We start from the raw sequence: 21,673 nt of genomic DNA on the forward strand, positions 1-21,673 counted from the left end.
ATCTTATTAAGCTAGAGAGATGGAAAGAACAATATTCACCCATATTAGGGAGTGATTTAATTAGACACTGAGGCTCCTGCCACTTTTCCTTATTCTTCTAGAATGTACAGCTTGATTGGATTCTGACTAAATTTGTGGCATCTCCCTGATCATCTGAAGGAAGAATGTACTTTTGGGGCTCAAATGATGAGAAAGAAAATGTCAAAGTGTGTGGAGGAATGGGGAAGGGAAGTTTGGGCTAGCAGGCATCTCTGGACCAGGCAAGCAGCTGGCAGCACGCAGAACAAAGTGGCAAAGCTTGTATCTCACAGCCTCTCGCTTGCTCTCCACCTTCTTCTCTCTATCCAAGGGCCCCAGCCCTACCTACCTCCAAATCCCCTCCCCAAGTTTATCCATCTTTTTTCTGCTCTGTGTACCATCTCCCATCTAAATCTCCATCACTTCCCCATAGCTAATTTTAGCCAATTACTTATGAAAAGATACCTGACTCAAATAATGCGCAAAAAGATATGAATTGCTAATAGTGTAAAAAAATGCAATTTTTTCTAGATTCTTAGAGTTGAAAGAGACATGGTCCACCAATGTTTTTCTTTTCTTTTTTCTATTACCGCCCCCCCTTTTTTTAGGTGAGAGGAAGGTAGATAGTGAGGCAGATTCCTGTATGTGCCCCAATGGGGATCCACCTGGACAACCTATCTGGGGCCAGTGCTTGCGTACTGAGCTATTTTTAGCACCTGAGGCTGACACTCAGACCAACTGAGCTATCCTCAGTGCCTGGGGCTGACACTTGAACCAATTGAGCCATTGGTTGCAGGAAAGGAAGAGAGTGAGAAGGGGGAGAGGGAGAGGAAGAGAAGCAGATGGTTGCTTCTCATGTGTGCCCTGACTGGGAACCAAACCCAGGATGTCCATATGCAGGGCCAAAGCTCTATCCAGTGAGCCACTGGCCAGGGCCCCACCCATGTTTTTCTGGGAAGAAGCTACTGGCATTCTAGATGTAGGATTTTTAGCATCCCTGACCCCTGTGCATTAAATGCCAATAGTACTACCCATCATGTTGACTACTGAAAAAGCACTGTCCCCCATATTTCTAAATACTCTCTAAATGGCATCACCCACTTTGAGAACCAATGGAATCTATCACAAGGTTGCAGAGTTGCTGGAAAATGGTTATCCAGATATTTCTTCCCTCAGCACCGTCAATCACTGCCAACTCCTCTCTTTCCATCACTCCCCACTTCCGATACATGAAAAATCTCAGCTGACCCTCCCAACAATCTCAAATTTATCTTCTCTATCTCCATGGTCTCCACCCAATCCAGTTCCATCATCTCATTCTTGATATACTTCAAGAGCCTCCTGGTTTCTCTCTTTCAACCTAAAATCTATTCTCCACCCAGTTGCCAGAGTAATCCTTTAAAATATAACACCCATCATGTTACCCCCTTGCCTAAAATTCTTCAAGGGCTTTCTATTACACTTAGAATTAAATCCAAATGCCCACCCTCTACCCGCTGCCAGCTCTTACATGAGCTGGTCCATGCCTACTTCTTCAAAGCTATTCCTTGTTGTTTTCTTCCACTCTGCTTTAATTCCCACTGTAGCTTTCTTTCAGAATCAATATGTTACTATTTTTTTTTCAGTTTCAGGGCCTTTGCACATGCTACTTCTTTTAGCTCTCCTCTTTTTGACTCCCTTGTAGGCCTTTTAATCTTTAAGATATCAAGTTCAATGCCACTTCCCCATAGACATATAAATATAGATCTTCCCATCCCTACCCAGTTGTTGTTCTGAATCATAGCACTCCATTTGTTTCCTTTAAAATATTTATTATAATTATTATTTTTAAGTTTTTATTTATTGTCTGTCTCTAAATAGGCTCTAAGCTCTACAATAGTTTATCTTCATCTACACTTTAAATGCAGCATACACCTCAGCATCTGCCACGTACAGTAGTAGGTTGACAATAAACGTTTACTAATGAAGGAATAAATGCACAAATCAATGTTTAAATGGTTTCAGTCAATGTCACATGAGGCAACGCAGTGCTGAGTAGGCTTAAACATTCCAGAGTTCTTCAACTAAGTCAAAATTTATCCCTTGTAAACTCTGGGACATATTTTGACATTGGGGAAGCAATACTGAACTACTTCCCCACCTTTTACTACTAAGTATATCTTAGCTTTTCTAAATTGCACATCCGTGGTTCATTGGCAGCCTGTGAGAGACAGTTTCTGGGGCTTTTGTGATCTCAGCCACTGACGTCTACAGATTCTGTGTATTTAAAACCTGGCTCTGAAGTAAGCAGAGTCTTTTAGGTGTTCTCTGACCAAGGAACAACAGGACTGTCTTTCTCATGATCAAGAGCACAAATTATAAACCTGCCTCGCACTGAGTTAACTCTTTAAAATAAAAATAGCACAACGGTAGCATGGAGGAATAGAAAGAACGAGAGATTCTGAGTAAAAAGTGCTGTGGGTTCAAGTTCAGGCTTTATTACTTGTGAGCTATAAGTCTGGACAGTCATTTCACTGTTTCTTCATCCGCCCATCCACCCAGCATTTATGGAGCATTTGCTCTTGGCCAGGTCTTGATCTATAAAATACAGATGGGAATAAACCGGGTATTGTCAAAATAAGCTAATCAAATAAGTTTTGAAACAAAACGCAACACTTTACATTTCATGCCATTGGTTTCTGAAACACTTGGTAACAGAAATGAGTGGTTGGACGGGGTGCTCCACTGTCACCCACGATTCATGAACGGAATTAAGAATGAAATTGAATGAGAAAAAATGTCTTTTATTTTGGCAAACTCTAACTGAGATTTAGCATTTCCTTTAATTTTGAATGTAGGCCACAGTAGTATTAACTGAATTTGTAACTTTGTCACCAGAAGAAATCAGAGATTTTCATATTATTTTATAGTTGCTTCAGATATCTCAAAATATCATTTATGGCTCTATCTCTGCTTTGAAATTATGGTGGCTGCTGCTCCCTGATCTTGTTATTTAGTGCATTAAGATATATTACTAAATCTCAAATGGAAAAAAATATTTTGGCATATCTGTAAATCAATATAATTGGTTCATGTTGCAATTCTCTGTTTTTATTTTATGCACTTAAAACCCTTACTCTGAGAAAGGGTCTAAGGATTCAGCAGAGGTCCACAGCACCAGGGTTCCGGGGAGTGAGGAGCCCCTGGTTTAGGGGGCGTGAAGGACAGCTACGCACAGGAGGCGGACGCATTGGTGACACCAAGAACCACCCGCTCCCTGGGCCACCCACCCATCCTGCTGCCTCAGTGAAGCCAGGGCCAGCACTTGCAATCTAACTGTAAAAACTAGTCACCAATGGATAAAGGGGCCTCAGGAGCACTAATTTAGGGACAGCTGGTATGTTAGAGAAAATGCTTCTCAAGTGGACTCTTCCCAGTCCAGGCTGGGGGCGTGGGAGACTGACCAGGAATCCAGTCTCAATGGTGAGGGCACCACAGGGAGGTTCTCTTCCCTCCAGGCTACCTGGCCTTGGTCCTGGCTATGGACACGGGTCCAGTACCATGGACGATCTTATCTCATGATGCTATAACCACTATCTTCTCCACCGGATGAAGGGCAGATTTTTTTCTAGTTTGACAAGCTCTTCCTGAAGTACCACTATAGGTTACACAGCCTTATATGTGCCTGGAAAACAATAGAGGGGCAGACCTGACCTCCCCTTGGGCACATCCACCCCAAACAGCACTGTGCTGGGCCCAACAGGCACTCCACACAGTTACAGAGAAGAGTCCCAATTCCTGACGTCATTGCTAAGTGCCTGCTCTGAGACACTTCTTAAGGCATATAAAAAGCAACAAACACTGACTTTGCCTTCTAAGTAGCCACCAATACCTCTCAAACCTATGTCTTAAAAAGCTATTTCATCAATCCCCCCTCGCCACCCTCAGTGCTACCCCTCAATTCAGGTCTTTAGCCTCCCTTGGTGGAATTACTGCAACCCTCAGAACCCATCTGTTTCTCTCCGTGTGTGTCTCCACCACTCTAGACCAAGGCAACATTTCTTGCCTGGACCACTTCAAGGGCAGCCTGCAGGTTTCCCTGCTTCCACTGGGGCCAATCTCTCAACCATTCCCAGCAGGGCAGCCACTATTTGGGAATTCAAATCCAATCATTTCACTTGCCTCCCAAGGTTCTCTGTGCTTTGAGAAAAAAATGTGATCTCCTCCCACAGCCTGCAAGGCATCCAGGATCAGGTGCTGCTTCCCCGGGCAACCTCTTCCCCTGGCCTGCTCCCCTCCCTACCTCTCTATGCTCAACCACACTAACCTTTTGTTTTTCAAGTGGACTAAGTCACTCCTTCCTTTCAGTCTTAAACTTGCTCTCCTCTCTGCTAGGTGGGCTCACTTCCTGGCTCTGGAGATGTCTGTAACTATATCCATCCTTATCTTCCTGCTGTCAACTCAACCACCACAAAGGAAACTTTCCCCAACACCTGTTTAGATCCTTCATAGCCCCAGTCACAATTTGTGCATAAGTTTCCCAATCTGTAAAATGGAAGTAACAATACTACCCAACTCCTAAGGTTGTGTGAGGATTAAAGGAGTTAATACTGGTATAGTACTTAGAACACTTGGTGCTCAGGGAGTGTTCTCTAAGTGCTACTATCACTTTAATGTAAAATAACTTCTTTATTTATATGCTACATGTTAATTGTCCACCCTCTTTACCACTGAGAGAAATATTTTCACACAATACTTTGTACATAATAGAAATTCAAGAAATCGTTCGTTTGAAACAATGGCTGTATTCCCATTCAGTGGCTTTTCCTGCGATCTTGCCCTAAATGTTCTATCTTCTGAGTAATCTCTCTAGAACACAACCAAATCATGTCTGCGTACAACCCTGCTGTTGTCCTTCACCAGGCACAGCCATGTTTCCACTGCTCAGCAGAGTCCCAGAAGCTCCCTGGAGATGCCTCAGGGACAGGCATGGGTGGGCTGGGGCACAGCTGTCAGGTTCCGGGAGCCTTCCAACCCCTGCTTCACCCTGCATCTCAGCTGGGTGGCAATGGTCTCACCCACAGCAGCAGATCAAAGATGATTTACTAACATTTTTCTCATATCAAGCAACTGGTTGAGATTTTTTTTTTCCATTGCAAGCATTAAGCTTTATTTAAATGAATTCTCTTCTTAATATCAAATGGAGAGTACAGCGGTACAAGTACTTATGGTCTATTAAAAAGCAATAACATTCTTTATAGCGTTCTCTGCCATTTGTGTAGAAAGAAGCAATCACTATCTAAATCCAGTGTAGACCTTTATCCCTTTTCAAAGCTTTTTCAGCACTTTATTAATGTGAAGATGTTATTTTTTTCAATTATATGCATATTTTGTCCACATACAAATCAATTCTTCTTCCCCACTTCATGTTTCAGGTTATGTTGTCCAACAAATTTGACCAGTGGTTAAATGTTTATTAAAATAAGGCTAGTAAATAAAGCACAAAATTCCTTGGAAATTTCAACCAACTCTAGAGAAAATCAAGAAGGTATTATTAATCTTATTTCATAAATGATAAGAGTGAACTTCCTGAGGTCAAGGATTAGCGAACCAAAGAGCTTTTATTGAGTTAGTCTCCTTTTTTTTTACCCCAAAATTTCAGCTTGACTTTCTCAACAACAGCAGCTATTTCTTGAATGCACATTAAATACATGGAACCCTAGTTGATTATTTACATACATTATATTGTTCAATTTTCACAACAATCTTGCATGGTACAATTACAGTTTTGAATTCTTACTGAAAAAAATTTAGTTATGGTATGCAGAGTGATCATTCTAATTATCTACAAATAAATACCTTTATCACTGACCCTTCCAGAAGGTGGGAAGACCCAGCAAAGGAGCTAACAAAGCAGATATCTCCTTCCCAACTTCAGGACCTATAAATTAGAAACTAATGAGCCATCAGTGTCTGCTCTTAAATTTCACAGTGGAATCCCCAACCCCTGTCCCCTTGATCAGGTTTAGAAAGGCCAAGGGAGTCTCTTTCACTCCATTACAGGATCAGGAACCATCGGGCCTAACAGTGAGTATCCTCTTTGCAACCTGGGACGATTGCAACCTCCAAACATTCTTGGGCTACCTCCTGTTCCTCAGCCAGCCCAGGAAGGATTCCTTTCATATCTTTTCTGGTCCAACGTCTCCATTCCAATGAGTGAAGGTGCCTTCACCATGGGTTCTTGCACACATTAGCACACCCTTGATATTTCAAGTTCAAGTGCCAGATATTTGAGCACCTCAGGTCAAGCTGGAGAGAGATTTAGTTCACTCAGCCAAACTCCTTAGAAGCACGTGTGTGTGTTTAGTATGAAGGCTCCTCCGGGTGGAAGCAGGGACACTGGTATCTGCGTTCTTTCTGGCCCCCAGTATACTTTAGTGAACTGTCATTATAGTACTCTACTCTCACCTTGGCCCTGGATTAGCTACAGGGTGGGGCAAAGTAGGTTTACAGTTGTTCATATAAAAAAGTAATACAATGATTAATAAATAATAATACAAGAATAAACTTTTGTGTTTCACGCACTCAAAACTGTGAACCTGCTTTTGTGCCACCCTGTTTTGTCTCCATTCTGTCTTCCCAAAGATGACTTATGCAGTCACTATGACTTTGAACTAATTAATACTCATTTTCAATATGAAAACAATGCCAAGATATGCATTTTTCATTGCAGTTAGAATATAACAAAATTTTAAGTGCACAATATAGAAATTAACCATAGACAGGATGTTGCATATGTTCATCTTGTGTAAATGAAACTTTATACCCACTGAATAACAACTCCCCAGTTCTCCCTCCCTGAAGCCCCTGGCAATCACCATTCATTTCATTACTATTCCTATGAGTTTGTCTTTTTTAGATACCACATATAAATAGAATCACACAGTATTGGTCTTTCTGTGACTAGCTTATTTCACTTAATCAATGTCCTTCTGGTCCATCTACATTGTTGCATTTTGTAGGATTTCCTTTTACAGGGTGACTAATACGTCATGGCATGTATATACTACATTTGTTTTTTTCATTCACCCATGGATGGACATTTAGGTTGCTTCTACATCTAGGCTATTGTGAATAATGCTGAAATGAACATAGGAGTATAATGATTTCAATTCTTTTGGCTAAGTACCCAGAAATAGTTGTGAGATCAGATGGCATTTCTATTTTTAGTTTTTTGAGGAACCACCGTATTATTTTCCGTAGTGATTGCACCATTTTACATTCTCAACAACAGTGTGTAATGGTTTTAATTTCCCTACATCTTCTCCAACACTTGCTATTATTTGTTTTTTTTATAATGGCCATTATAGTAGGTAAAAAAGTGTTCTCTCATTGTGGTCTCAATGTATTTGCCTGATGATTTTAGTATACCTGTTGGCCATTTGTATATCTCCTTTGGAGAAATGCCTATTTGAATCTATTGCTCATTTTAAAAACTTAGGATTTCTATTTTTAGAACAGTTTAAGGTTCATAGCAAAACTGAGAGAAAGATCCAGAGATTTTCCATATGCCTCCTACCTGCCATATAAGTAGCCTCCCCCATTATCAACATCCACCACCAGAATGGTACATCTGTTACAAATGATGAACCTTTACTGAGACATCATAATCATCCAAAGTCCATAGATACATTATGGTTCACTCTTGGTGGTGGACATTCTATGAGTTTGGACATGTATCCATAATTATGGCATCATACAGCATATTTTCACTGCCCTAAAAACCCATTTGTACTGCCTCTTTATCTTTCCACACCTTGCCAACACATGGCAACCACCATTGATGTTTTAACATCCTCATAGCTTTGCCTTTTCCAGAATGTCATATAGTTCAAATCATACATACATATCATTTCAGATTGGCTTTTCACTTAGTAATATGCATTACTAAGTTTCCTCTTATATTTTTTCCATGGCTTGATAGATCATTTCTTTTTAGTGATGAATAATATCACTAAATATTCCCATTATCTAGATGTACTATGGCTATACCACAGTTATTGATTCACTCACCAACTGAAAGATATCTTGGTTACTTCCAACTTTTTGACAATTATGAATAAAACTGTTATAAACATCCTTGTGCAAGTTTTGTGTAGATATAAGTTTTCATCTCCTATGGGTATATACCAAGAATGTGATTGATGGATCACATGGTAAGAATATGTTTAGTTTTGTAAGAAACTGCCCAACCACCTTGCAAAGCAGCTGCAGTTCACCAGCAATGAGTAAGAGTTCCTGTTTCTCCATGTCTCGCCAGCCTTAGGGCTTGTTAGTGTTCTAGATATGGGCCATTCTAATAAGTGTGTAGTGGTATCTCGTTGTTTTAATTTTAATTTCCCTTATGACATATGATATGGAACATCATTTCATATGCTTATTTGCCATCTGTGTATCTTCTTTGGTGAGATGTTTGTTAAGAATTTTGTTAATTAATGTCATGCCAATAAATTCAATAAAAAGGAAAAAAAAAGACAATGTCAAGAGAATGAGAAGACAAGCTGAAGACTGGGAGAGAATGTTTGCAAAAGACACATCTATCAAGGACTGGCATTCAAAATATATAAAGAACTCTTAAAGCTTAACAAGAAAAAAAAAAACACACCATTAAAAACGGGCCAAAAGATCTTAACAAACATCTTACCACAGATTTATTTAAAAGGCCAGGTTTGGAAAGTCTGAAAACGCCTGACCACCAGGATAAAATCCAACCACCTTTGCCTGTCTCATTAAGCCCTTCGCCATCTGGACCTGCACACTCATTTCTGGACACTCCCCAGCCGGCTGAGCTACCTGAGGTGCACAGGCTTATTCAACTTCCTGCTTGGGCACAAGCTGTTCCCTTTCTCTAGAACTCCCTTCCTTGCCTTCTCCGCTTGGCTTGAAGACAAGGCTCCAGCATCACTTCTCAGAAGCCTCCCAGATCCTCCCAGGCTAAGTCTGATGCTCCTTCTTAGGGCTTCCATGGCACTTATATATATATCTTTGCAATTTGGTCCAAAAGACACTATCCTGATTGGTCAGAATAGAGCCACTCTGATTGGTCAGTGAAGAAGTTAATGGTGGGGAGAATATAGCTGTGCAGCTCCAATTGGATGGTAAAAAGCTCAATTCTGTTGCTTGAAATAGGGTTCCAAGAACTCCTTTCTTTATAAGGGCTGGCTCAGATGGCAGAAACACAGTGCCTTTTTTTTTTCTTTTTTCGCTTACATCTGCATTGTAAAGGTTTGTTTTGCTTTTACTCATTAACAGTAGGAATTGGCAGAGTAGGCCAGGTTTGGCCCACCTATTTTTGCCCGAATAGCCCAGCGACAAGGTAAGAATTTTATTTTTAAAATTTCAGAAAAAGTCAAAAGAAGAATATTTCATGATAAGTAAAAATTAAGTGAAATTCAGATTTCAGTGTCTAAAGTTTTATTGAAACATCGCCCATGGTAGCTCCCCCACTACACTGGCAGAGTTATTACAACAGAGACTGCATGTGGCTTGCAAAGCCTGAACTATTGATGACCTGACCTTTACAGAAAATGCTGCTGACCTCTTCCTAACAGCACCAGCCCCACAGTGGGGCAAGGATTGCTGGGGTCAAATCCCTATCATAACTTGCCCAAGGAGAACACTATGTGCAACTAGTCAGTAGACAGTCAAACTGATATAAAAATAAACTATAGAAACTATAAAACATAGGTCACAATTTGTGACAGCATAAAAAATTTTAATAATACAAAATTATTAGTGTACAAGCTATTTCATTTTGAGGCAATATAAAAATGAGCATTTTCATCAAGGGAAAATTCCATGAAAATAGGAGCACATTTGATTAAAAAATAATAATGATATGACTACTACCATGCCCGTGTTCCCACAGACAGGGTGGGATAGACCCATGATGCCTATAAACTGTTCCCCAGCAGAGTTTTGGATGTCTCAGAGCAGGCCTCAGTCTTTAAGGAAGACGTGTATTTAAGGAAGGGAGAGGTCATCAAAAAGTTCAAAGGGAGGTAGAGATGGCACCATGCTATTTTGGTCAACGTGGTGGCTGGCCACAGTGTAGCTCTTCCATCACTCCATCCTAAGAGAATCTTCTCACTGCACCTCCTAGGGGCATCACACATGTGACCTTCTTCTGCTTGGACCAGGGGTAGTATCTGCCCCAAGGAGAGCAAATCCCTACTCTGAATGAAGGCTCTTAATCTGGTGTGGAAAGGTGAGTTGGACATAATTCTCTTTCCTGGTGATCTGAACCAATGCAGAAAGCTGTTGCCAGTGGGTAGGCAAAGAAGAAGGGTAAATGCTAAGGAGAGGAGGAGTGAAGATTAAGACAGGCTGAAGCAAATTCAGGTGAAAGGGTTGAGGGGCCGACATTTCAAGAAGCAGAGATCATTTGGTAGCAGGACTGCAGGACCAGGTGAATCATGTTGACAGTGTAACATTAGAATGAACATCCAGTGCTTGTTGCTGCTAAGCTCTGTCAAGCTGCCTTGAGTCCAGAACCTCCTCCCAATTCCATCTCAAGGAAGTCCATCCTATTACTGTTAATGATTATCATGTTGCTGATAGTAAATATATACGTCGCATTCACTACGGATCAAGTAGTGGTCATTGTAGATATATTAACTCGTTAATCCAGTCAACAATTCTATGAAACAAACAGGATGCCTATTTATAGATGAAGAAACCAAAGCACAGAAAGGTTAAATACTTTGCCCAAGGTCACACACTGGTGGGTGGCAGCTCTGGCCCCAGTGGGCCTGTCTCCGGAGTCTGTGCATGTAAGTACTATACCGTACTGCTTCTATTCCTCGGTCTCCATGTAATTCCATGTGTTTCTGCCCACTAACCCCCTCATTTCCTTACTTGAGCTTGCTTAAGTAGATTTTTGTTAATCAACCAACTGTGCTTAAGATAGAGATTGGTATTAGAATTAATGCTGTAAAGAGTAGACCCTTGGAGGGAATTTCAGTGTGTAGAACTGGTTCTGGTGTACAGCAGAATGGAAGACTCTAGAAATGTCCCCACATCCTGGAATGAAATGTAGACAGACTGCTGCATGCAAGAATGAAGGACCTAATTAAACTATGACCTGTGGGTTCTTGAGATTCAGACTACAAGTTCAAAAAGAGAAAGGCGTTATAAGGTTTTCTAGGTATTCCCTCTGAGCAATTAGAATAAGGGATATAAGGCAGTTGTACACCCTGAAAAAGAAGATAACTACTGAGAAAGGCTCTCAGAGGCTAACTGGTCTCAAATTTTAAAAACAGAGCCTAGCACCGATTTCTACCCAGGAGCCCTCTCATACACACTGCACTTCAGGGAGAGGCCTGCACTGAACTGCCTGCCTGCACTGTGTTTCTGCCATCTGGGCCAGCCTCTACAGAAAGTAGTTCTTGGAATCCTATTTCAATCAACAGAATTAAGCTTTTCACCATCCAATTGGAGCTGTGCAGCTATACCCCCACCCCTACCAGCTTCTTCACTGACCAATCAGAGTGGCTCCATTCTGACCAATGTCTTTTGGACCAATCAAACTGCAAAGATTGGGAGTCCTCATTTGCATGAGGACAGACCAACCAGGTACCAGGGTTGGGTACATCTGTCTATATAAGTCAGCTCCCTTTTGGTTCCGGGAGGGCCGTTGCTCTTTTCTGAGGATGGTGTGTCCATAGCTAGAGGTGAAACACCTAAGACGTTTTGCTGCAGCAGAGTGGTCTGGTAGAGAGGAGCCTTACCCCAGGACCTCCTAATAGCCTTGCTGTTTTTACAGCTGTGTTGTATCCCATTTGAGCTGTTTGCACTGAATAATACTATATTTCCTTTTTCACTACACTCCAAATTAGGAATTCCTGTTGGTGTCAAATTAACAGCAACAACCATCAGATTGACTTAGTAAAATGAGTTGGTTACTTTATATGGCCCTTAGTAAAACTGTAGTAGGAAAAATGTACAAGTTCTTACCCCAGGTGTCTAAGGTAGAATACAAGGAAAATTGTGCTACCTTACAGCAGTGATTCTAAATCCTGAGTGTAAGTTAGAATCACCTGGAGGGCTTGTTAACACAGATTGACAGCCCACTCAGAGTTTCTGATTGAGTAAATCTGATGTAAGGCCCAAGAATTTGCATTTCTAGCAAGTTTCCAGGTGATGCTGACGCTGCCAGTCCAGAGACGACATGCTGAGAACCATTGCCCTACAGCATAAAGCCCTTTCCTCCTGCCACTGAAAGGCATGATCATTATTAAGTTATTCAGTGATACCATAGATGTTCCAACCATGCTGGGTTTCTACGGTCCAAGTTAACTCCCAAATTGGCAAGACCAGAAGCCTGGCTATTCCAACAAATGGGGATTTCTGAGAAGAGCTAGAGGAGTAGAGGATGCCAACTAGCCTGGAACTGGGAAAAAGAGGCTGGATACATCAGACATTAAGAAAACACGGTAGCTGAAGGAGAATGAGGTGGCCAGACTCAGGAAAGTGTTGCTGCTAATGACAGGAGTTATTTCTAACATGATCCTCCAAGACCCTTCATTTATAAACTCAACAAATATTTCTTAAGACCCAACTATATACCAGGTACAACATGCTGGGTACTCTCAATTCAAGAGAGAAAAAAATGTTACAAGGTTCCTGACCTCCTGGGGATTACATTTTAATTGTGGCTGCTAATAAAGAAAAGAGTGCCTGTGATCCAGGTTTAGGCTGAGCTCTCTGGATTTAGTTTAGGAGCTAGGCTGGGTCCAAGAACAAAAACTAGGAGCAGGGCCTTGAGGCCCTGTAGGACTCTCTGAGGTCATTCCTTAATCTGCATACAAAGAATGCAGATGTCAACGCTATCTAGAAGTTGATTGCTTAGGAATTACAACCCTCCCAGAGTATGAACTTCAGGGGGCCAAATACACAGAACCAGAAACTAAGTTCACAGTCAGGGATTCTCTGTTCTATCATAAGTCTGACGTCTGCAAACAGCTGATACTATCAGAGCAGTGCAAGGGCCTAGCTTGGGCTCCACACAGGATAGAACTGACACCAAGACCCAATCCAATATCTGTGGTGCTGGACTGCCCATGGTGGTGGTTAAGTCAGGTCCTCTGGCCAGATCATCCAGGTTCTAAAACCTCTGCCATTTACCAGTTGTGGAACCTGTTTAAGCTCTCCAGGCCTCAATTTTCTCATCTACAAAATCATAATAATAACTACAGTCCTTGCCTCATTGAATGGCTGTGAGAATCAAGCAAAAATTAGACCTATAAAGTGCTTAACACAAATCCTGGCCATGACAACCAGCTGGTAGATAGTAGCTATGATTGCTTTTGCTTTTTCCATTTCAGTGGGTATTGGGCTTTTTAAATACACCCTTGCGCATATATATATATATATATATATATATGAAGGTAAAAGTCACCCTCTAGTCTATAGATTGCAAAATGGCTAGACAGGATTGTAATAGAAACTAGAGGAGAAATAAACATGACAGGAAGCCTGTGGATTTTGAGGTCAAGAAGTCTGCATTGCCAAGTGGTCCTGAGACATCGCTTCTGCATGCAGTGGCTGGAAGTGACTTGGGTTACTGTCTATTGGAGAGCATGTGAGTGTTTTGTGGTTGTCTGCATGATAGTTAAATTATGTCAAGAGGCCCTGGCCGGTTGGCTCAGCGGTAGAGCGTCGGCCTGGCGTGCGGGGGACCCGGGTTCGATTCCCGGCCAGGGCACATAGGAGAAGCGCCCATTTGCTTCTCCACACCCCCTCCTCCTTCCTCTCTATCTCTCTCTTCCCCTCCCGCAGCCAAGGCTCCATTGGAGCAAAGATGGCCCAGGCGCTGAGGATGGCTCCTTGGCCTCTGCCCCAGGCGCTAGAGTGGCTCTGGTCACAGCAGAGCGACACCCCGGAGGGGCAGAGCATCGCCCCCTGGTGGGCAGAGCGTCGCCCCTGGTGGGCGTGCCAGGTGGATCCCGGTCGGGCGCATGCGGGAGTCTGTCTGACTGTCTCTCCCCGTTTCCAGCTTCAGAAAAATACAACAAAAAAAAATTATGTCAAGATTTGGAATTAAGTGAGTGTGGAAGAAGGGGTTATATCTCCTCACAAGGGTTAGAATGAACTAGAAGAGTCAAACCTATTGGCCGACATGGTAAGAAAACACACCACTCTCAGTGTTTACAGAGTGGATGGCCTCCATATTTAAACCAAAACTAACCCCAAACCCAACTATGGCAGCCAAACAAATCTGGAATAAGCAGACTTCAAAACTCAGGTACAAACACTTTCTACAAGTGCATTGGTGTGCCAGGAGTCGCTGGAGTTCAGACAGGGAGGAAGTTAAATTCATTAACTTGTACATAATTTAAAACATTCATTTTTTTTTTTACATTAGCCTAAGCACACAGATAGTTATGAAATAGCATGAAAAAAAAATCACATGAAATCTTAAAACATATTTCCAGGGGCACCCTCCAGCCTCAACCCCACATCTTAGGTCTGCTGCCTTTTCAGTTAGAGGACAAATTTGAGAAGCACCAGAGAAATGGAAATAATCCTCAATTAGACATTGCAAGACCAAGGTTTAAGCTGGAAGGCCCTGGCACCTGCTGCTCTGTTCTGTTGAGCTTCCTCGTCAGGTAAATGGGAATGCTCCCCCTGGACTCAGCCTCAGACTTGATGAGGGGCTTGAAATAATATCTGGTGAAGTACTGTGCAAATATTTCTTAAGGATTATTATAGGACTGTTGTTATTTATTAAGGTATACAGAAATCGGCTGCCTTGGCACCTTCATGTGCTGTAGCTAACCTGGTCGAGTTGTGAAAGGGGATTCAAAGTTGGTGGCAAGGCAGAAAAAGTAATAGCCCAGTGTGGAAAAGGCTCGTCGCACCAGCATCCCACAAACAAATCCTTCGCAGGAGAAGCTGGAGGGAAAGCGAGTCAGCAGCAGGTGATAAGAAGAGAACTAAGAAACAAGACAACACAACCCAGTTGCTCCTGTCACTTTGCCACCCATGGTTGACTGAAGATGGAAAATCAGAGCAAGCCATCTAGGAGGAGAGGGGGAAGGCCAGCAAATCTAGCCGCTGTGCCTCACTGCCTGTGGCTTACTGCTTGGATGTCTGTCGGTTCTGAAGGAACCACCGCTGGAATCTATTGAGGCTCCCTCTAGAGAGTGTTTCAAGTCCGTCTCCTGTTTTAGGCGCCTATAATTCAGCATGCCTTTTCCAAAAACACATTCAAACCTGAAAATAAAATGCAGAACAAATGCCATTCAAGTGACATCATTGTTCTCTGTGACAACCAGGGGCACACTGATCCCATGACCCCATTAAATGGGGTTGCAACCTGCCATTGTCCTTTCAGTGGCAAAATCAGTGGCACCGAGTGTTGCTTACACTAGCAGGCATCAAAAAATGCTTGTTGAATGAAGTATCTTATCTGCCTATTTAATAGCTTACAAAATTGTCAGCTTTTTTGTCAAAACTGCCACCTTTTAAAAAAAATTTTCAAACCCCTCTTGAAATTCAATTCCATTAAGACTTTTTAGTACATACTTAGCAGCATGAAACTTACTTAAATGAGGGAAGAAAAAAAGAAAAGCAAAACTCTAGGCTCCTACCTGTGCAACCATGACATGCTATTGTTTGAACCAGAGTACTGTATATTATTTAACTTGGATGACAAACTCAGGGGGTAGAGTCACCTGTCTTTCAGAACACATAGCTCTGAGCACACTGGGAGTTCTCAATAAAGAACAGCAGCGCCCTGGCCAGTTGGCTCAGTGGTAGAGCGTTGGCCTGGCGTGCAGGAGTCCTGGGTTCGATTCCCAGCCAGGACACACAGGAGAAGCACCCATCTGCTTCTCCACCCCTCCCCCTCTCCTTCCTCTATGTCTCTCTCTTCTCCTCCCACAGCTAAGGCTCCATTGGAGCAAAGTTGGCCTGGACGCTGAGGATGACTCCATGGCCTCTGCCTCAGGCGCTAGAATGGCTCTGGTTGCAACAGAACAATGCCCCAGATGGGCAGAGAATTGCCCCTGGTGGGCATGCCGAGTGGATCCCGGTCGGGCGCATGCGGGAGTCTGTCTGACTGCCTCCTCGTTTCCAACTTCAGAAAAATACACACACACACACACACACACACACACACACACACAAAAGAACAGCAGCAAGAAATGCTGCGGAGGAACCTCTTGTAATTTTTTTTCCCAATTCCAGCCTTTTGGCAGCATGCATTTATCCCTTGCTTGATTCCCAAGAAGCAGCTCTCTCCCAGAAGCTCCCGTGAAGACGATAAACAGCTCTCTGACTGTCCCTTCCCCTCCTCACCCCAGCACAAGTAGGAACACCTGATCAAGCCAGAAAGTGGATTCTGAGTGCATTTGGGATGCCAACTGGGTTTGGGAGGGAACTAAGTCCTCCAGGACCCAATGGGTGGAGGGAGGCAGTCAAGAGAAATATCTTGGCTCCACACATCTACACAGCTGTCAGATGGCAAAGCTTAGACTTCCACTGTTATTACCTGCTGTGGGACTCTGAGCTGTCTTGTCATTAACCCCAGACACCAAGGATGCCTAAAGCTTGACACAAAGTAATATTGCGGAGTATTTTCAAGTCTTTCAATGGAGGAGTAGAAGGTGATAATTTTTGCCAAACTTGAACTATTGAATATTAGATTATAAAGAGCTAATAAAGGCAGATATTAAATATTAAATTATTGTATATGTGTATAGCAAGATGAAGTCCTTTAGGGTACATTATGTGTCATTTATGCTTTAAAAAATTATACCAGTACTAAATGAAGGCATTTTATGTGTGTCTCAGCACACAAGTGACAGGCAAGGAGGAAGAAGCAAATGACCATTCTAAGAAGCCTTGCAAAAAACCTCAGTTTTTTATGCTCCCTGGATAATAGGGCTAATATTTGATAAGAAGGGCTTTGCACAGAAAGGGGTGGGTGGAGCTGGGAGTGTCTTTCTATACACATATTAGTACACCTTAGAGCCAATGCTCCCCTGTATGCTTACACAACAATTGTACCAACACAACACCTTTTCCAAGTGGAGACTTCTCCCCGGCCTGACACATTTTATGCCAAAACAATGGTAACACCTGTAGCCATTAATTTCTGCTCTTTGATTTCTGTCCAGTTATAAAGGAGGCTCTCAGCAGGCTCCCCTCTCAGGAGCCATATGTGGAGTTGATGTGCCAGCAGCCTTGGAAGGAAAACGGCCTCTGAGAAGTGCACAATGGCTCCATAATCCCCATCAACTGGACCCTCTTGAACCGCGCTTTATTTTCCAGTCAAAGAAATGCCAATCTCAAGAGTCACGCTGTGGCTGCCCTGGGAACCCAAAAGAAGCCTGTGCCTTTTGCCTGGCTGGTACAACACAAGGGTGGTGCCTCTGAACCCCACGATTTAGTCAGGCAACCTGAAGCTCAGAAACTGCGTGTAGCACCCCAACACTTTCTCTTGTTCTCCCCTTCAGGGTGAAGCTTTTACCCACAAAGCCACCTCTGCCATCCCAGCCTCTCCCGCGGGCTGGAGACCACATCACACCCTCAGCAGAACCACAACCCCGCCCCCTTGCAGTGGGTCGCGCTGAGGGTACTGTTCCGCCAAACAGGAGCCTCTTTTCCAGGTTAGCTCTGTCTCCTGTTCAGCTGGCTATCAACTCTTCTGACCACATCACAGGTGTTACCGTGGCGGGGGGCACAATGCTTGGGGTGTGGCAGTAAGTCCTTTAGGTTCAGTGGCTTCTCTGCCGAGGGCACTATGTTTAGTAACCATGTTGAGGAAAGGGGTCCAAGCCATATGCCTGCTAAGATCACACAGCTGGGTTAGCGATTTGGGAAGGGAGGGGGTGGGGCGGCATGCGGAGGCTCAGCCCCAAACAAGCGTCCACGTTTGGATAGAGAAGGATGGCACTAGGATGCAGTCACTAGAGTTTTGAGCCTAACTCCTACCCTCTCTACCTCCCTTTTTACACTCCCTTTGGGGACCTCTGGCCGTGCTTTAGTCTCCGAGGCCTCGAAGACCGAGAGAACGGCCGTCGGGCTGCCACCGGACTGTGTGAATCCCGGACCTGGTAAATGCCAGCCCGGTCTCCCTCCCGCTCAGCACCGGCGGCGGCTCTCCAGCGGGAGCGCTCCCGGCAGAGTCCAGGGACAGGACTTACGCAGTTGTGCTTGGTGGGCTCGAAGTCCCAACTGCAGCTCTTGGCGCGCACCTGGATTTCACTCATCCTGAAGAGGCAGAGAGCCGTGGTGGCTGGGGAGCGCTTCTTCTGGCCCTCCCCGGTGGCCGCGCTGAACACTCCAGCCCAGACGTCCACAGACTCCACCAGGCTGGAGGAGAGGAGCAGGCGGCGGCCGTAGGGGTGCCCATGGCCGCAGTCGAGGGCCGCTTGGCCCTGGAACTGCACCTCGGTGCTCTGCGCAATGCGCGCCATGCTGGGCCAGCCCGTGGCGTCGCCGCTCGTGTAGTTGTAGGGATAGTAGGGGAAGTACACGCTGGCGTTCCAGAGAAAGGCGTCCACGAAGTGCAGGCTGCCCGCGCCTGCCCCACGCAGGTTGAGGCGGCCCAGCTCTTGCGTGGCCAGGCTGCGCCCCTCCGTGTCCTTGATCGCGATGGCAGTGTTGCGGTCGGACGCCGCGGGGTTGCAGCGACTGGTCGTCTCAGTCTCTGGCAGCACGTAGGTGGCGGCCACCGCCAGGTACCAGCGGTTCGGCGTGCCCGCACGGTAAACCACGCCAGCCGTCGAGCCCTGCGGGTGACAAGACACAACCTCGGTACCGTTGCGCAGAGATTTGAGGCTTAGGTTACCCAGACGCCGAACCTCGCAGGCGCCTCGGTCGAAGGTCCAGCCCGTTAGCAGCAGCCCCCCGAGGTCGGTCGCCCCCTCGTGGTAGGGCAGCAGCAGCTTGCTGAAGCTGCTCCCGGGCCGGGGCCGCGCGGGGGGCGCCAGCGAGACGGGCTCCGTGCAGTTGCCCGCTTGGTCCCGGTACAGGCGCGAGAGCCTGTGCTCCAGGCTGTAGTCCAGCTGGTCCAGGCAGCTACCACTCGCCACGAACACGCCGTCCGCCCGGCTCACTGCGATGGCTCCGATGGCTTGCTCGGACCTCCACACGGGCTCGTCAGTGCCCTGGCTGGGCGCCGCCAAAGCCAGCAGATAGGCGAGCAGGGGCAGCGGCGCGGCGGGGCGCGAGGGGCGCGTTTGTGCCTTTCTCCGGGAGACCTCCATGGGGCTGGGCGGTTCGCCCCGGGGCAGGGCGCGAGGTGGCGACGGCGGCTCAGGCGCGCGGCGACGGAGACGCGGGCGGCGGCGGCTCCTGCGCGCGCTCGGGCTCCCGCGGCCGCCCCATCCCCGCGGCTCGCCTGGGAAGGGGAGCGGAGAGGGCGGCGCGCGGCGGGCTCGCTCCGGCAGCCTGTGCAGCGGCGGCGGCGGCGGTGGTGGCAAGCCCTGCGCGCTCCGGCACCGCTTCCTCCTCGCCCTCCTTCTCCGGAGAGTTCCTCTGTGCAGCGCTGGCGCTCTCCGGGAGGCGCGGAAGGGAAGGAGGGGGAGTGAGGCAGGCGGGGAGGGCTGGAGAGGTTGGGTGCGCTTGTGCGTTTCACTTTCCCATTGTGAAAGTGGGATGCAACTGGCCCCCGTCTTCATCCTCTTCCTCCTCCGCCCTCCGCCTCCTGCCCGCCCGCCCTGCCTCCACGCCCATCTCCCCTCCCCTCTTGATTCGGTGAGATAGGGAGGAGGGAGATCTCATAATTTGGGTTACTGTGTAGGTGGCCTCTTTCATCTATTCAAAACAAAGCTGTCTCCTGCGGCTGCCGCCACGGCCGCCACCATCGCCCCTTGGCTCGCCCGGGGTTCCCGGGGCGCGCTAATAGTGCACCGAGCGGGCTCCCGCGCGCGTCCGCCCGCGGGGCTCCTCCAACCCTTGGGTTTTGTTTACGAGAGCAGCAGGGCAGGAGGGGATACGCAAGGATTGGGGAACCAGGACCCCGGGCGCTGGAGGTTGCAGCTGAGGCCCGAGACTGGGGCCACAGGGAGGTTGCGAGGACGGCTGACAGGTGTGGAGCGGGGAAAGGGAGGCCCTGTGGAGGCGCGCGGGAGACGTGGACGAGCTAGGGACTCGGGATCAAGACGCCCCTGTCATTGGGGATGGATTTCCCTGGTCAGAGGAGTGAGATGGGCGAAAGGCAGGCGCCAAGACTCTGGTTCTGGACAATCCCCGGGGCTGGAGCTCCCATATTTGAAAAGGTTTTCTAATCTCCCGTGGCAACCGAGTCCCAGGCTCTCGAATCTAGCACTTTGAAAGTTCTACTCACCGTCTGACCTTATTGAAAATGCCTAATATTTACTGAACACTTAATACGTACTGGGTGCTGTTCAAAATTCACTATATACATTAAGACTCATTTAATGCCCATAGCAACCCTATTAATTAGTGGCTATTATTCTCATTTAGTAGTGAGGAGAATGATCATGGAGAGCTTATGGAACTTGCCCGGGGCCCTACTGCTGGTAAACAGCGGAATCGACAAATCCATATCTAGCTCCAGGGCCACTGACACCTCCTGCTCTAGCCAGGTACCACCTGTGGCCATTACAATAATAGCCAAGGATGGTTCTTGGCAGGCGTGACTGCAAAGTTCCCCAGGTTAAATGCTCCAAACTCCCCTCCCCTGCCCAGCCTTCTAATCCTAGAGCAGGTGCCCTTATTTCCTTAGAAGACTGTCTTCTCTCTTATCCTTTCCTATGTCTTTGCTTAGAACCCTCTGAGGCCTCACCCACTCTAGTAGAGGGCAAATAGCAGCCTGTTGCCCCCAAGCCACCAAGAATTTCTGAAGTACAGCATACAGCAGGGGTCCCCAAACTTTTTACACAGGGGGCCAGTTCACTGTCCCTCAGACCGTTGAAGGGCCAGACTATAAAAAAAACTATGAACAAATCCCTATGCACACTGCACATATCTTATTTTAAAGTAAAAAAACAAAACGGGAACAAATACAATATTTAAAATAAAGAACAAGTAAATTTAAATCAACAAACCGACCAGTATTTCAATGGGAACTATGCTCCTCTCACTGACCACCAATGAAAGAGGTGCCCTTCCGGAAGTGCGGTGGGGGCCGCATGCGGCCTGCGGGCCGTAGTTTGGGGACTCCTGGCATACAGGGTGAGGGAAAGTAGATTTGTTATAATTAGTAAGTGATAATACAAGAATAAACTGTGTTTTGTGTACTCACAACTGTAAACATACTTTTCCACTACCCTGTGTTTTTTAAAAAATTTTTCTTTGTATGTTTGTTTGTTTCAGTGAGAAACAAAAGGAGAGAGAGACAGACAGGAACATGGAGCTATTCCTGTACGAGCCCTGACCAGGAATCTGACCAGCAACCTTTGTGCTTCTGGAGGACACTCTAACCAACCAAGCTACCCAGCCAGGGCGACCCCTACCCTGTGCTTCTGAATCACGGCACACCTGAAGACTACCTCCCCTGGGTGATGGTTCATGATTTCTCAGAAGGAGGTATCCTAAAGCAGTGGTCCCCAACCCCCAGGCCGCGGACCGTTACTGGTCCGCAAAGAAAGAATAAATAACTTACATTATTTCCGTTTTATTTATAGTTAAGTCTGAACGA

General features: G+C 45.8%; 1 protein-coding gene across 1 annotated transcript in view; it reads right to left on the reverse strand.

Moving 5' to 3' along the window:
* Positions 1-19,637, reverse strand: part of PLXNC1 (plexin C1) — a 174,063-nt gene extending 154,426 nt beyond the window's left edge. Inside the window, exon 1 of the mRNA XM_066368633.1 lies at positions 18,210-19,637. Within this exon, the coding sequence (XP_066224730.1) occupies positions 18,210-19,274 (1,065 nt within the window). The 5' untranslated portion in view covers positions 19,275-19,637. The remainder of the gene's footprint in view (positions 1-18,209) is intronic.
* Between the last annotated feature and the right edge of the window lie 2,036 nt (positions 19,638-21,673).

Source organism: Saccopteryx leptura, chromosome 2, assembly GCF_036850995.1.
Source record: "Saccopteryx leptura isolate mSacLep1 chromosome 2, mSacLep1_pri_phased_curated, whole genome shotgun sequence".
NCBI lineage: Eukaryota > Metazoa > Chordata > Mammalia > Chiroptera > Emballonuridae > Saccopteryx > Saccopteryx leptura.